Source organism: Fusarium musae, chromosome 2, assembly GCF_019915245.1.
Source record: "Fusarium musae strain F31 chromosome 2, whole genome shotgun sequence".
Classification (NCBI taxonomy): Eukaryota; Fungi; Ascomycota; class Sordariomycetes; order Hypocreales; family Nectriaceae; genus Fusarium; species Fusarium musae.
In genome coordinates this window covers 1,044,520-1,061,097 of record NC_058388.1, presented here as the reverse complement: position 1 = coordinate 1,061,097, position 16,578 = coordinate 1,044,520, and the positions used below count along the sequence as shown (strand labels likewise).

Here is a 16,578-nt window from a genome sequence, read left to right as displayed (position 1 = left end):
AGGTGGTCGCCCCACTAAAAGCCCTGTAAGGTACCGCCTGAAAGGTTCAAGCTGCAAAGTAAAAACGGTGGACCTGTTCCTGTTGCGCGCCGTCTCCGTCACTGCTATAGCCGCTGTAACTAGTAGAATAAGTTAGGACCGACCACAAATTCCGGAATGAGAGATGGAATTGGATGGATCTAGTTGATCCACGAACCTGAAGCTGTTTAACTTGCAGTAGTTGATTCGAGAATTAACCACTGATAGCTCTCTGTTATTCTCCGACAGATAAGGGATGCAACCCTTCTTTTGGCCTGCTCTGCTCTGCTCTGGTATGTGTGGAATGTGTGATGCAAATACCGACAGCTCAGGCGAGCTCTTGGAGGAAACCGGAAAAATAACAAAAGGGAAGAAAGGTATGGCACACGTGATTGGATTTATCGTTGTGCCGTAAAACGTTTCTCTCTCAATGCCGTGTGCTACCAAAGCTGATACAGTAGGTAGACAGACTATGTATGTATTGCAGTGGGATGTGCTGATATAGCTTCGCTCTCGCCGAATATCGCCTGTCGATAGACTGAACTTGACCACGTTGATCCTTGCTCTGATCCTGCTTGGCAGGGTATGGGCGATGCAGAGCGATATTTATGATTCTGTCACTTGTAGAACTGAAGAATCTGAACAAAGAAGGTCAAGAATATGCCCCAAAGACAAGAGACGTGAGCTTCAAATATAGCACACGACTTATTGTTCTCGCACTCGCCGAAACGCAACTCTCCTCTCTTGGCATCCATGCCACCCTCTCAAGTCCCGTTCTCCCTCCTCCCCCAAAAGAGCAATATCGAACAACTCACAGCTACAGATGCCGGCTCAGCTACAAGGCCGCAGATCTGTCCTAGCAGCCCTCAACCTTGTTTAGCTTGTAAGCCTGCATCGGCGTTCCCGTACCCCCCTCCCCCCGACGACCCCTCTCAACGGACGGGTCGTTCCCTTACTTCCCCTTCCCCCACCAGATGGGGACAACGTCACTGCTATAACGGGCGAGCTGGAGCCTGGGGGAGCTCGAGGTTCTTTGTTGAAGCTTGGGCCCCTTTTGCCTGATAGACGATTTGATTGTCCTTGACTTGACTTGACCTGGCTTGGCTTGGGTTTCTTTGAAGATCGGGACTGGACCTTGAGTTGAGCCGTGCGTTTTGTCGCTTATAGCTTGTGGCTTGAAAGAGAGGTCCTATGATGCTGGTGTCGTTATTGTTGAAGAAACAAAGAGACTCGACCCGATACTCGAACCATTCACAAAGAATTGAGCCTTTAATATAAAGAGCAATGTTCTATCTATAGAGCCTTTTGTCAAGGTGATCAAAGTTCTCTCTCGACACAACTGGTTCTTCGACCAAGACTAACTCTCTCGATATCTCCATGATCACTCGACTTCACTCACTGCAACTCATAGCTTATTCATTCGTGTATACAATTTGATTCTCTAATACTAAAACAGGAAGGTGAACATAAACTCCAAACTCCGGACTGAATACTAAGCCAAGTCTAATGCACTGATTGCTATGTTATGCTGTTATCCTGAACCATGAGAAATGGGGTATTGCAGAAACACGACACATCCCATGGCTCCATAGATTTTGATTCATACCCTCTAAACCCAATAAAAACTCCATATCCTGTGTAGTCCTCTAACCAGCAGGGATACCGTACTATTACATCCACTCCATGACTCCAGCAACTTTCAATAGTCCTTGATCATCACCACCTGCTGCCTCAAAGCTTCTTCTTAGGGCTCACTCGGCTGCTTCTCCTCAAAGGTGAGCCCTGAGTCTCCTCACCAGCGTGACCAGACCCTTCTCGAGGGGATTTGTTTTTGACTGGTCGGGCGGATGGCGATTCGGAAAGACTATCACTCAACGAAGCAGCTCTCTGGCCCTCTGGTGTAGAGGGCAGAGCCACGGATACTTTCTTAGGGGCCGTAGGGAAAGCCAAGCCGGAGGCTTGCGCCTTTTCTGGGGAAGTGGTAGCCTTGGTCTCGGTCTGAACAGAATCAGAAATGTTCCCAGCTGAGAGGCGGGGGCTTCGTCGTAGTGGCGAGATGGGCTGATCTTTGCGACCAGTCTCTGCTTTGGGGCTCGGCTGCACAACGTCCTCCTGCTCTAGGAGAACACTGGGAGATAGAATATCGCTGATTGATATCGATACTCTTTGGATCCCTGGGGCAGGCTCAGACCACTTTGAGCTATCCTCGACCTTGACTGGCTCCTCCTCCTTCTTCACCTCCGGCATGACTCCGTTATAATCAAACTCATAGTTATTGGCAACGGAAATACTCTCTAGCACATCGCTGAAGTTCTTCGTCGAGCCATATGGCGTCAGTTCAGCAGATTTTTGTGTCGGGGGAAGTCCATTGGAGGTCGCCGGAATATATAACTGCTCAGGTTCAGCAGCACGAGAATGCTTCGCCGACCTCTTCTTCCTGGAAGCAGTGTCGCGAGCGGCCCAGAAGTCGAGGCGGCCCATGTGAACGTCAATGGTCTTCAGCTCGCTTTCCGGTCTATCCTTGTTGCGACCACCGCGGCTCCTGGCACGAGCACCGACTTGATGATCCAGATGGTGCTTGACAAGCGCGTAGGAGAGAGACTCCGTATAGTTCGCGTAAGGAGCTTGTAGTGGTTGACCTGCATGCTTTTTGAACCAAGGTCTGATCGTATGCTTAACGATCGTTGTGTCAGAATCCCGAGTGATGGCCATCTTGTTCGACTTTTCCTTGATGAGATGCTCGTCGTCGCGATCATCTGGCATCATCTTCCCATTTGCCATTACCTCTACGGGGTCGATGCACTGCTCGAAGCACCAAAGGTGCATAACACCAGCCATCTTGAAAGGATCCTTCTGACCACAAGAGGTAAGCTGATGGAACTCGTCGAACGCCACGCGCACCCAGCCAGGTCTTATCGTGTTGTTTGAATCAGGGCAGTTCTCGTATCGACACATAGTATCAGCATCGATAGTTCGTTCTGTGCACTGCGCTGGATTTTGCTGGATCCAAAGCCTTGGGTTTCGAGGACAGTTGTAGACATAGTCCTTCAAGTCCTCAGCCGAGAATAGAATCTTCTTCTCCAACTGTCCCGTGGGCAAGTACAGAAATTTGAACCTTCTGTGCGAAACCCAGTCCATTTCCGGGAATCGGAACATTCCATACATCTTGATTCCAATCTCGAAATCTTTATCCCTTCCGCGTTTAGTCTTGAGGGTCCGTCCCTTTCTACCAGGCTTCTTCCGGGGACCTTCCAGGTCGGAGTCGTCATCCTCATCGTTGTCAAATGCAACATTTCGCTTGCGCTTAGGAGGTGTCTGCAACCAAATTGGTCGTCCATCTGTTTCTTGGGATGGCGCTTGGGGTGGTTCTTGCTGAAGTCTTTGTTGAGGTGGCCGACGAGCCTGGGGAGGAGTCTGGGGAGCTGTCTGTGAAAAGCATGGGCCAGGATGAGGGTCCTGACGACAATTTGCGCATTTGCTTACTTGGATTATCTTGTGCATAGACTGAGATTTGATTGCGGCTGAAGGTTGAAGGGGATACTGTGCCATGCCCTGAGGGCCGTAGATCCCTTGGATACCATTGTCCGGGTAATGATAACTCGGTTGATAGGAATTGTAAGCGTTATAATTGGGAGGAATGTGCCTTGTTCGGGTTAGCTGGTGCTTCTCACAAGACGTGCAAGGGGATAATAAGTACGAGTTTGTTTGTTCACGAGTGTCAAAGAGTGAAAATTGATCATTTGCTGCGAGATCAACGCTTTGAGAAACTCTACTGGAGGCCGCATTTCCCATCACAGGCACAGGTAGTGCCAAAGGCTGATGAACTGAGGACGCATTTCCCGGTACAGGCACGGGTAGTGCCAGAGGCTGGCGTACTGTTCGGGGCTGCTGCGCCAAAGATGTCTTTGGCATGGGAACTGGATCCTGTAGCTGATGAGGCTTAGGAGCTACTATGTCATTGGGCATATTCGACATGGAGTTTAGGTCGGATGGGGCGGGAATGTCGGCGGTCGATTCGAGCTTAGGATCAACTGGAAGCTGAGCGTCTTCCTTGACTGTATTCGGAGCCACGCCCTGGGTTGCCCCAAAGTCCCACGAGTTGATGAAATCTTCGGATGAGAACTGTTCGTTGAAAAGTCCGTCGTAGTCGTAGTCATCACCCATACCATTCAAAACCTGTTGGTTGATATCTGCTAAGGTGTTGCCCATATACTCTGGGGCAGAACTGTACAGATTATCCATCTGGAAATGTCCTGAGACTTGCCGGGTACTACTAGGCTTTATGGTGACTGTTCAGATCTTGTTGGGACTGGCGAAGTGGTATCGATATGCGTTGTTGCCAGAACTGACGATTTGTTCAAGCTATGCGGAAGAGCGTTCAGGAGCAGATAATTGCTTGGGTGAGGACGAAAGATGAACTAAGGAAACGAGTCTGTGGCATCCTTTATATTATTACTACAAGATAGTTTAGATACAGTAAGAGCTGGAACAGCACATTGTCTTCGTCGAGGGCTTTGTTCAATGCGAAAGAACGAGGCCCCGAACATGAGTAAATCGTAAAAGATGGGCGGTTCTTAGTTGAACAAGGACATCTCCTCACTAGAGGAGGGGGTGTGTTCGACGTTCAACCGTCTTTGTCTCAAAGAGACCCGACTTGGAGCCGCGAACAAAAGAAGAACAAACCAGTAGAGTCGAAGCTTCGAAGCCTGACTCCATTTTGGTTTCTATGTTCTATCAATTTTAGATCCTGAGGCCTTGTTAGTACTGGATCTCTGAAATAGAACAAGTGCCAAAGAGAATTTTAAAGGGTTTGATCAGATTAAAAACATGTTTTTCTACACAAGTGTTCAGAACAGGTCTGTGTTATGTGTGTCTCATCATATGGAAATAGAATTGCGATGAAAGAAATAAACAATAGACATACCATGAGACTAGGTCATTAAGCAAGTTCGATGCCAATGAAAATACTATTGTGATGAGCATGTAGGTGATTCGATTGCATTTCAGCAAATGTCGCGGTTCATATCAGCCAGGCTGACCCAGATAACACATGACTTCATGGTGTCTAGCAAATGCCTCAGAGTCCCTCAAGAGGTTTTAAGTTCGCTGCACTCGACTGGTTGTGTTGAAGTGCAAGACATGTTGAATGGTGAGAATAGTAAAATGGAAGGAAATTTTGAGCTTTTGAGAGGGAAGAGGTGTAATGTGGACCCGGAGATTCGAACCACCGACATCCGATCTTCAAATAGCTTACCCTACATCTGAGCTCTGGGGGATCCGAGTGTCGTAAAATGAAAATGCACATATAGTATTTGCATATCTGTTGACATCGCGGTGATCTATCAGGAAGATAAGGTCCAGTTTCACACATTCTGGACTTTGCTTTGTGTGGTTGATGCGACGCAGTCATAGGCGGTCTATCACAGCCAACTCAGGTTTCTTAAAATAGAATACTCCATACAAAAAGTAACAGCTATTACGGAGTAGATGTGGCCAAGAGAATGACATATACAACGGCGCGCATTTCCTAAACGGATATTAGATTCAGTGATACGATACTGGCTAAAGCACCGAGCCTGCCGAATACCACGATTGCGACCCTGTTGAGAAGAGGAGCTTCAGTTCAAGGATATATATCTTGCTTCCTGCAACCAATGCCACGCTAAAACAGTGACCAGCCACTAAATTTAGCGGCCAACATATGCTTGGAGCTGCAAGAGAGGAGGGGCAACGGGAGGATGAACCCGCAAGGGACCGTATTCTCAGCTAAAAAAACTGGTAAGAATGGTGATACAGCCAAAACAGTCCAGGGGCACCCCGCCCTTTTATCCAACGGGCCCTGTCACAGAACCAATAAGAGCAATCTCTTGCCCGCCCTCCAAGGCTTGAGTTGAGACTACGTCACGAGACTCTGCTATCCCGTCGGGTCCCTTCAACTGGACGGACTGGCACTGGACCTGTGAGACTCAGGTCCGTGGCTAACCTCAAATAAACCCACCAACCTTCATCTTTGCAGCGGCCACATCGCCCGACACCGCCATCCATCATGGCTGAAGTCAATCCAGAGCTTCAAGAACGCCTTGAAGAGTTGGATCGCGAGCTTGAGGTATGTAAACTGCCACTTGATTGCTCACCAAATTCCTACCTTTATTCCAATCATTGGCTTGGACGCTTCGGCACGCCATTGGAGCTTGGTTCAAGGTCATTTGTTGATGTCGCATGCGATCAACAATCATCTTTTCGAGATATCATGGCTAACTTTGAGTTCTCTGTAGGAAGGTGATATTACACAGAAGGGGCAAGTAACTCTGCGACTCGGGCATTAACCTTTACCGTTCAAACTAACGCGCCCAAAGCTACCAGAAGCGACGAACTCAGCTCTTCTCTCAATTCCTCGGTTCTCCTCCACCTCAAATTGCTGCTCTCGCCGAACCTCAGTCTGGCCTACGCATACACTCTCCCGATGACTCGGCCCATCCTTCAGGTGATGGCCACCGCGCCGCTGCATATGCCTCTCTCGGCGCCAGCAGCGGCCCGATCCCCGATACACCAGACTCACCCATATACCGACCACATTCTGGCTATGCCCCGTCTTCAGAATCACCGAGACCTCCGCCGGAGCAGGCACCGGCGTCGCTTTTGCGACCGGGAGGTCCCATGGCTGCGGGATCAACGGCTGCCCACCGAGACTCCCTCTTCTTCTCCCCCTCTCACGTCGTTGAGCCTGAAACCCGAACCGGTACCATGAGATCGGGGGACTACGCTTTCAGACCAGAGCAGCAAGGCGCATACCCTGATCAGCAGTATCAGCAGCAACAGTATCAACAACCACCGCAGCAGCAACCTGATGGACGAACAACCACGCTACTCGACTCGCAAGGATATTTCTCGGACTTCGCGGGACAGCAGCATTATGATCAGGGCCAAACTATCGAGTATGGAGGACCTCAGCAGCGATACTCTTCCAGCGATGCCTTTTCTCCTACTGCCGCCATGGCGCCGCCAATGCTCACAACCAACGATCTCCCACCTCCCGAGGCCCTCGAATACCAACTACCACTAGACCCTCGCGAGGTCCCCTTCGCTATTCAAGACCCCCATGACGATTCAACGCCAATGTCAAAGTTCGATAATATCGCAGCTGTCCTTCGACATAGAGGCCGAACTATCGCCAAGAAACCAGCATATTGGGTACTGGACAGCAAGGGCAAGGAAATTGCATCAATTACGTGGGACAAGCTGGCGTCCAGAGCCGAGAAGGTGGCACAAGTTATCAGAGACAAGAGCTCTTTATACCGTGGCGATCGAGTTGCGCTTATCTATCGCGATTCTGAAGTCATTGACTTTGCAATTGCCTTGCTGGGATGCTTCATCGCCGGAGTTGTTGCTGTGCCCATCAACGACTTGCAGGACTACCAACGCTTGAATCACATTCTTACCACAACACAAGCCCATCTGGCCCTAACCACCGACAACAACCTCAAAGCCTTCCAGCGAGATATCACAACTCAAAAGTTGACATGGCCAAAGGGTGTCGAGTGGTGGAAGACGAACGAGTTCGGTAGTTATCACCCTAAGAAGAAAGATGACGTCCCGCCCTTGGTCGTCCCCGATCTGGCATACATCGAGTTTTCGAGGGCACCAACTGGAGATTTGAGAGGCGTTGTTCTCAGCCACCGAACCATCATGCACCAAATGGCTTGTCTTAGCGCCATTATCTCTACAATTCCAGGCAACGGTCCAGGGGATACCTTCAATCCGTCTCTGCGGGATAAGAACGGCCGACTGATTGGTGGTGGCGCAAGTAGCGAGATTCTGGTCTCATACCTTGACCCCCGTCAGGGCATTGGTATGATTCTGAGCGTGCTGCTGACGGTGTATGGTGGCCATACTACTGTTTGGTTCGACAACAAAGCCGTTGATGTTCCCGGACTCTACGCCCATCTACTTACAAAGTACAAATCGACCATCATGATCGCAGACTACCCTGGCCTGAAACGAGCCGCTTATAATTACCAGCAAGAGCCGTTGATAACCCGAAACTTCAAGAAGGGAATGGAACCAAACTTCCAGATGATCAAACTCTGCTTGATCGATACCCTGACAGTAGATAGCCAGTTTCACGAAGTTCTCGCTGATCGATGGCTCAGACCATTAAGAAACCCTCGTGCTCGCGAGGTTGTTGCTCCCATGCTTTGTCTGCCTGAGCATGGAGGTATGGTTATTAGTGTGCGTGACTGGTTAGGAGGAGAAGAACGCATGGGCTGTCCTTTGAAGCTCGACTTAGAAGACGAGACAGATTCAGATGGCGAAGAGAAGGAAGAAACCGAGAAGCCCACAGTTTCCAATGGCTTTGGCAGCCTTCTGAGTGGCGGAGGCACCACCACAACGGAAGAAAGAGCAAAGAATGAGCTTGGCGAGGTTCTTTTGGACCGCGAGGCTCTAAAAACAAATGAAGTTGTGGTAGTGGCCATTGGAAACGAGGCCCGCAAGAGGGTGACGGAAGATCCAAGGTTGGTTCGAGTTGGTGCCTTTGGATATCCCATACCAGATGCCACACTCTGTGTGGTCGATCCTGAAACAGGTTTACTGGCTTCACCCCACTCTGTGGGTGAGATCTGGGTAGACTCTCCCTCTCTATCTGGTGGTTTCTGGGCACAGCCAAAGAACACTGAGCTCATTTTCCACGCCCGCCCTTACAAGTTCGACCCAGGTGACCCCACGCCCCAGCCTGTGGAGCCCGAGTTCCTTCGAACTGGTCTGTTGGGTACCGTTATTGAGGGTAAAATCTTTGTTCTAGGCCTCTACGAAGACCGCATTCGACAAAAGGTTGAGTGGGTTGAGCATGGGCACGAACTGGCCGAATACCGGTATTTCTTTGTTCAACATATCGTTGTGAGCATAGTCAAGAATGTTCCAAAGATCTACGACTGTTCAGCATTTGACGTCTTTGTCAATGATGAACACCTGCCAGTTGTGGTGTTGGAATCGGCAGCCGCCTCGACGGCACCGTTGACCTCTGGAGGGCCTCCACGACAACCGGATACTGCCCTCCTGGAGTCGTTGGCCGAGCGTTGTATGGAGGTCCTCATTGGAGAGCATCATCTTAGACTGTACTGCGTTATGATCACAGCACCGAATACGTTGCCACGTGTTGTCAAAAATGGACGACGCGAAATTGGAAACATGCTTTGTCGCCGAGAATTCGATCTCGGCAACCTTCCATGTGTGCACGTCAAGTTTGGCGTGGAACATGCAGTTCTTAACCTTCCTATTGGCGTGGACCCTATGGGTGGTATTTGGTCACCATTGGCCTCAGACTCGCGTGCCGAGTTTCTGTTGCCAGCAGACAAACAATACTCGGGTGTCGATAGAAGAGAAGTGGTTATTGACGACCGGACATCAACTCCATTGAACAACTTCTCCTGCATCTCTGACCTTGTTCAATGGCGTGTAGCCCGCCAGCCAGAAGAATTGGCCTACTGCACAATCGACGGCAGAGGTCGAGAAGGTAAGGGCGTTACATGGAAGAAGTTTGATACCAAGGTTGCCTCCGTTGCTATGTATCTGAAGAACAAGGTCAAGGTGAGACCTGGAGACCATATCATCCTTATGTATACGCATTCAGAGGAGTTTGTTTTTGCCATCCATGCGTGTATCTGCTTGGGCGCCATCATCATTCCCATTGCGCCCCTCGACCAGAACCGACTGAATGAGGATGTTCCTGCTTTCCTCCATATCGTGGCGGATTACAACGTCAAGGCTGTGTTGGTCAACTCCGAGGTGGACCATCTTATCAAGGTCAAGCCTGTGGCCAGTCATATCAAGCAATCAGCGCAGGTTCTGAAAATCACCAGCCCTTCGGTCTACAACACAACCAAGCCGCCGAAGCAGAGCAGTGGACTGAGGGATTTGAGATTCACCATTGACCCAGCCTGGATCCGGCCGGGCTATCCTGTTATTGTTTGGACATACTGGACCCCTGACCAACGACGTATTTCAGTTCAGCTTGGTCATGACACCATCATGGGCATGTGCAAGGTCCAGAAGGAAACCTGCCAAATGACCAGTTCAAGGCCTGTGCTCGGATGTGTACGAAGCTCGACTGGTCTCGGTTTCATCCATACAGCGTTAATGGGCATTTACATCGGAACACCGACCTACCTCCTATCACCAGTGGAATTTGCGGCTAATCCCATGTCTCTCTTTGTCACATTGTCCAGATATAAGATTAAGGATACTTATGCGACACCGCAGATGCTTGACCATGCCATGGCTGCTATGCAAGCCAAGGGTTTCACGCTGCACGAACTCAAGAATATGATGATCACTGCGGAGAGCCGACCAAGAGTTGATGTCTTCCAAAAGGTCAGGCTTCACTTTGCTGGAGCTGGTCTGGACAGAACCGCTATCAACACAGTGTATTCGCACGTCCTGAACCCCATGGTTGCATCGCGATCTTACATGTGCATTGAGCCGATCGAACTGTGGCTTGATACACAAGCCCTTCGTCGTGGCTTGGTTATTCCTGTGGACCCTGAATCAGATCCTCTTGCCTTGCTGGTACAGGACAGTGGTATGGTTCCTGTATCGACACAAATCGCCATCATCAACCCTGAGAGCAGAGTCCACTGTCTCGATGGCGAGTATGGTGAGATCTGGGTTGACTCTGAAGCCTGTGTCAAGTCCTTCTACGGTTCCAAGGATGCTTTCGATGCTGAGCGCTTTGACGGCCGAGCTGTTGATGGAGATCCGAACATTCAGTACATCCGTACAGGCGACTTGGGATTCCTTCACAATGTTAGCCGACCCATTGGACCCAACGGCGCTCTGGTGGATATGCAGGTTCTGTTTGTTCTCGGAAATATCGGTGAGACTTTCGAGATCAATGGTTTGAGCCATTTCCCGATGGATATCGAGAACTCCGTGGAGCGATGCCACAGAAATATTGTGCAGAATGGCTGGTAAGTTATGAAGCTCTTAACAATGAATAAACCTGCTGACAAAACACAGTGCTGTATTCCAAGCTGGTGGTCTAGTGGTCGTTCTCGTTGAAGTCAACCGCAAGCCGTACTTGGCATCAATTGTCCCTGTTATCGTCAATGCCATCCTGAATGAGCATCAGATCATTGTTGATATTGTCGCATTTGTGAACAAGGGAGACTTCCCACGATCTCGACTAGGAGAGAAACAGCGCGGCAAGATTCTTGGCGGCTGGGTCAGCCGAAAGCTTAGAACCCTCGCACAGTTCTCCATCCGCGATATGGATGCGGAATCTACTGCAGGTGACGTTATGGACCAGGCTAGGGCATCCATGGTCAGCGTACGAAGCGGAGGCGGTGCAGCACCAGGATCTTCCAGCTTGAGAAACGTCGAGCCAGCTCCTCAGATCTTGGAGCAGGAGGAATATGACCAGGCAACTCCTCGTCATGAATATGAGCCAACACAGACGATGGTCTCTGAGCTTCCAGATCAAGAGACACCGACAGGGTTCCAGCACGCACAGTTTGAGCACCCACCTCAATCTGCAGGCTCTGGACCACCGACGCAGCTGAATCTTTCTCACCAGCCTGACCAAGGATTCGACATCCCTGACTTTTCACGGTATACTGGTGCCGAGCAAGGGCAGGGCCTTGTTCACAGACGTCCTGTTCCTGGCCACGCACCACCTCCACCACCTGAGCCCATCCCAGGGAACGGTCAAGCGCCGCCCCAGATTCGGCTACCAGGCGTGGACGGGCGTGAAGAGGTGAGCTTTTGGCAACAGCAGAATAAGGGAGAGAAGAGCGAGGAGGACTGGACAGCTGAAGCCATCATGCATATGAATCTGGCAGGTGATATGAACCCTCGATGATAATTACGACATGCAACGTGATGAAGCGGAGTTGGAGTTTGGATTCATCTAGAAACGAATATAGCAGACAATTGTACTTATTGGCCTCTGGCCGTCATCTATTTGCTTTCATCAGAACATCGTCTCAGTCTAAATATCTAGAGAGAGTCTACTACTTGATTTGAAACTTTGCAGTATATAGCGAGAAGCATTACATGCATAAGCGACTGTGTTTGAAAGACCATGATGAGCCTGGTGGCCAGGAATCAGCTACGGAGATGAGATGTATTGGGATTTATCTGTCTTAAGTGTTGAGTGGCAAAACATCTGGGAAAAACAGGGACTGGAGTAAAAATGATTCCTTGTACAGCACAAGGACAAAAGATAAACCAATCGACGCAGGCCTGATTCGAACAGACGCCTCCGAAGAGAATAGATTTCTAGTCTATCGCATTAGACCACTCTGCCACTGCGCCTTAGCTGATTGAATAGTGATCGTCGTGTCTAGTTCTGGTTGTGGATGCATCCGTAGTGTGGTGGATATCCCAACTCCAGTTCCCCATCTATCCTAACGCTAGTATAGTAGTATACAACGGTGTAAGTTGAATCGAGAATAGCAAATGCTTGGTATATATATCCGAGTCGCTATTATCTCATCCTTCTCTTTCTCTCCATATCTGCGAGGGCTCGTTTGACTATCCCCTCTGCTTCTGCAATGACATCGTTTCCTCGTCGCCATGTATACAGGGCCACACCTAGCCCGTCTAACTGTTCGTGTGCTCGTGCTAATCTCCTCCTCCATAATTCTAATTTCTTGTTTACTGCTTGTGGACCCAGTGTCGGCGAGCCTGCTGTTGATGTGTTGCCGCCGTCTGATTGATACCCTGATCTTCCTGAACCAAATGACGGAGGGGGGTTTGATGATGGTGGTGGGAGCGGATCGTAGTCTACGTCTAGATTGGCCATGTTTTGAGGTGGTCGTGGTGGAAGACGTGGGTTTTGGTTTGACTCGGTGATGCTTGAGGGCGTACCGCGTCGTCGTGGCGGAGGTGGAGGAGGACGATCTCCCGAATTAGAGCGCGCTGGGATTTTGAAACCGCCATTGCTGCTACCTGAGCTCTGCTGCGAGGAGTTGTGAATCTGCTTCAGAGGATGAGGCACTGATGGCTCTCGAACCTGCACTGCTGGCCTTCGAGGCGGAGGCGGTGGGGGTATCTCATCAGAATTCTGCCTGCTGAGACCCTTGTTCAACTCGGTGATCGACTTGGCACTCCTCAACGCAACCGGTTTTGCTGGTCTGGGCGGAGGTGGCTTACGTCCGCCAAGTAGATCAGTCGTACTGGCACTCTTGGAGTTAGCATTGGCACTGGCATTTCGAACTTGAGAGAGAGCCGCATTGCGATCGATCTTGGTCTCTCCTGGCTCGTCTGAGAAGTCAATCAGAGTTCCCATAGTAGGGCCTGGAGGAGGTTTGTTTTCTCCCCGGTGTCCACCAGGCCCGAGGTTCTGGTATGAAGGGTTTCTTGAGACGTTTCTTGAAGCGTTGCTAGAAGTGGCTGGGGTCTTTGGTCGGCCAAAGTCATATCCTGAGTTGGAGTTGAAGAATGCTGTCTCCTCTGGTGTTGTGACATCTCGAATGAAGACAGCGAGAATCCGTCCTGGGTTCGCAAGAGCAAGTTCCGTGTAAACCTCCAAATCAGCTTCTCCGCTGTCACCCACAAGAATAAACATCCTCTCAGGGAAATCTCGTAGTAGGCGAGTAAGTGTAGATCGCTTTCTTTCTGCCACTGGCTCAAATATACCCTGCAACATACCGCTGTATTGTTTTAGATGAAGAGATCCTGGTGGCAGGCCATGCATCTTGAAGAAACTGGCTAGGACTGGGAAAAGCTGCCACGGACTGTTTGAACAGTAATGGATGCTTACGCCCATGTCGGCCATGCGATTATACCACTCCTTGACACCTTCAACAGAGAGCTCACCAAGATCTCGGATGAACGTGTTGCGGAAGATCTCTTTGGCGCCCGCAGAAATATTGGACTTCTTGACTGTATCGTCAATGTCGCTAATAAGACTGACTCCATATGGTTCAATGACTTTGATCTCTTGGATAGCTGACAGGTCTTCATCCGCCAGAACTCTAACATGTGTTGGGACAAAGTCAAGAGCAGCACGAATGACGAAATGGCCCGCATCGTTGGTCATGACGGTCTTTGATTGAGACTTCTCGCTGTTGTAGAAGAAGAAAGTGACTGGTAGAGCAACAGAGGGATTTGTCATGAAAGGGGCGATTCGAGCCATGAGATTGGCATTGGCCAGAATGAGATCACTCTCGCTCATCTCGCTGGTAGTGGTATTCGATGTCATAGTTTTGGCTGGCATCGTTGGACTGGAAGGGGCTGAATCTGGAGATTGGTTACCCTGACGAGAAGGATAGTAGAAACTGTCCGTGAGAGGATCATCGTTGTCAGGCGTCTTCTCACTAAAGCCTCCCTGGTATGCAACCTGCTTCTCTCGCTGTCCTACTCTTTCAATGCGCCGAGCTTCAGAGTTGATCTTCTCTTGCTCTTTTTGCTCTTCGTGTATCTGATGATGTGTACGTGGAAGTCCAGTCTCTGGATTATATGTTTGGTCTGCCCTTGGCGCGGGGATGCCACTGAGCTGCCGTGCCAGGCCGATGAGAACTCTGTTTCTCCTTGTCATTGGACCACTGTGAGGTGTATAGATCCAGCCTCGGACGTCGACATCAACGATTGCTCTTTCATCTTCGTTCCGTTCCCATTCATTTCGCCAAAAGCCTTCATCTCTGATGCTTCCATGTGGCGCATCCGAGTCGTGCATCACCATCTCGCCCCAATCACGTTTGGTGTGCTGTTTCGCATACGAGGGAAACAGTACCATCTGGCAGTCGCCTTTTACTGTGATCGCAACATCTGGAAATGCGCCGGGGATGTGTATCCGTCCGTGGTTCTCGTGTCCTGAAGCCGCAGGCCCTGCCCTGGTCTGGGCATATGACTCCTTGATTTCGGACACTGCGGCCTGGCCGCTTCTGTACAAATTTCCTGCCATAGCTGCCAAGCGCTTCCTCCTATAACCTCTCTCGCCATCACCAGGGCTCGTAGCCCGGCCAGAGCCATATCCCATCATGATTCCTGCTGTCTGGGGCGTTTTGTGCGCCACTGAACCCTTGGATCGGGTCCTTGCATGCTTGACGGGGCGATTCGCTTGTGATCCTAGCCAGAGCTGTTTCCCTTGCCGCTTCACGATATCCAAAATGCGCGATTGATCCGCGCGCCTCCGTTGGCGCTCAAGAATGTATCGGTAAACTCGGGACTGGAACCTGTGCTTGAGACGCGGAAGAGTGTTGAGGTGGAAATTGAGCAGTCGTTCACGGTATCGGTCTCTTACGGCGCGAGGGAACAGGAAGCGTGCGAGGCTCTGCTTGTGACGCGGATGAGGGCGATAGGGGCCGAAGAATCTGAACGGCGCCAGCTTGTCGACTTTATATGCGAATTGGGCTATGGTAGAGTCAGACGAGGCTCTCTCGAGGTTGCGATGGCAGCTGACAGTGGAAGTTGGGGTATGTATTTATTGGAGTGGAGGTAGGGACAGATCTCAGGCGGCTGAGTCTTCTGATGGGGGGTTGCTCAGCCTGACACTGGCACTGGCAGGGCTGTCAGTTAACGGCGGAGATGATGACGGCAGCACATGATTTGGACGAGTCTCAGTGTATTTGAAGATGGTTTGCTCACTTTGCTGCTCTCAGATACCGACCGAGACACAACAGAGAGAGACAGTGTAGCTCGTGACCCTAGTCTAGTCTAGGTAGTCTTGTCTAGTCTAGACCTTGCAAGCTCAGTTGCAGTTCTTCTGTGCCGATCAGACCTTACGTCATCAGTCATGGCCATTTAATGAGATGGGGCCTGTAAGGTAAGGTAGATAGCTGTAGGTACGTACCTGATGACAGTGAGACCGGGCTCCCGTGATAAAATCGGAGGTATCCATAATATGCCGAGATCCAGTTTTGAGCCCCGAGAATTTGAGGTAGATACCGACCGGACCGTCTTCTTGAGGCCGATGCCGTTGATCGGTGTTACCATGACTTTAATAGGGCTAATTGTAGCCGTGTACTTGCTTCAAGTATGGATGGATACCAACCAGTATATTGCTTCTGAGTATCAGTAAAACAAAAAGAACAGCCTTTCAAACAATGTCAGTCTTTAGACTATACCTCAGCTGTTTCTTTACAGAACACTCATTCAACTTGAAAACACCTCCAATGAATTCATTCTCCAGTCTATGAATTCTCTACAGTTACTTACATACAAATAATCGTGTTTATCTTCAATATGACAAGGATTCCTCTTCTCCAGTCTTCACTAGTAAACCTTTGATGGGTCCTCCTCCGACTCCGGATTCGGATAACAGCGGGCAAACAAGGTACAGGCAAACCAACAAGCAGAGCTGCAGAGCAATTGTATCATCTTGCAAGGGAATGCCCCTCCAAAAATGTCAATTACCTTGCCTTTCACTCGCTGTAACCTCCCACCCACCTCAGGGCGCGCCTCCAAATCAAATCTACCTACTGTAACTCCGTACTACCCCGCCTCCGCTACCGTGACTCAAACTTTTTGACTTTGACTGACTCAATCTTTTTTTTGACGTCTCATTCTCAGAAACTATTTGTATTCGAGCTTCTTCCTTAATTTTACCCATACTTTTGACAG

At 50.0% G+C, this 16,578-nt stretch overlaps 3 protein-coding genes and 1 non-coding gene across 4 annotated transcripts; 1 reads left to right on the top strand and 3 right to left on the bottom strand.

Moving 5' to 3' along the window:
• Positions 1–1,749: 1,749 nt before the first annotated feature.
• Positions 1,750–4,260, bottom strand: J7337_002292 (uncharacterized protein; the record flags this gene model as incomplete). The annotated part of the gene is made up of 3 exons (XM_044820023.1): positions 1,750–3,444; positions 3,502–3,661; positions 3,716–4,260. 3 exons carry the CDS (start codon positions 4,258–4,260, stop codon positions 1,750–1,752), a joined length of 2,400 nt encoding a protein of 799 aa, XP_044684323.1.
• Positions 4,261–6,064: 1,804 nt separating this feature from the next.
• J7337_002291 (putative NRPS-like protein biosynthetic cluster) lies at positions 6,065–11,872 on the top strand (the record flags this gene model as incomplete). Its single annotated transcript, XM_044820022.1, has 3 exons — positions 6,065–6,124; positions 6,382–10,982; positions 11,032–11,872. 3 exons carry the CDS (start codon positions 6,065–6,067, stop codon positions 11,870–11,872), a joined length of 5,502 nt encoding a protein of 1,833 aa, XP_044684322.1.
• A 373-nt stretch (positions 11,873–12,245) lies between these two features.
• J7337_002290 lies at positions 12,246–12,327 on the bottom strand. Its single transcript has one exon. It is a non-coding gene; the product is annotated as a tRNA-Ser (tRNA).
• Positions 12,328–12,499: 172 nt separating this feature from the next.
• J7337_002289 (uncharacterized protein) lies at positions 12,500–15,951 on the bottom strand (the record flags this gene model as incomplete). Its single annotated transcript, XM_044820021.1, has 2 exons — positions 12,500–15,329; positions 15,809–15,951. The coding sequence occupies 2 exons, from the start codon at positions 15,949–15,951 to the stop codon at positions 12,500–12,502; spliced, it is 2,973 nt and encodes a 990-aa protein (XP_044684321.1).
• Between the last annotated feature and the right edge of the window lie 627 nt (positions 15,952–16,578).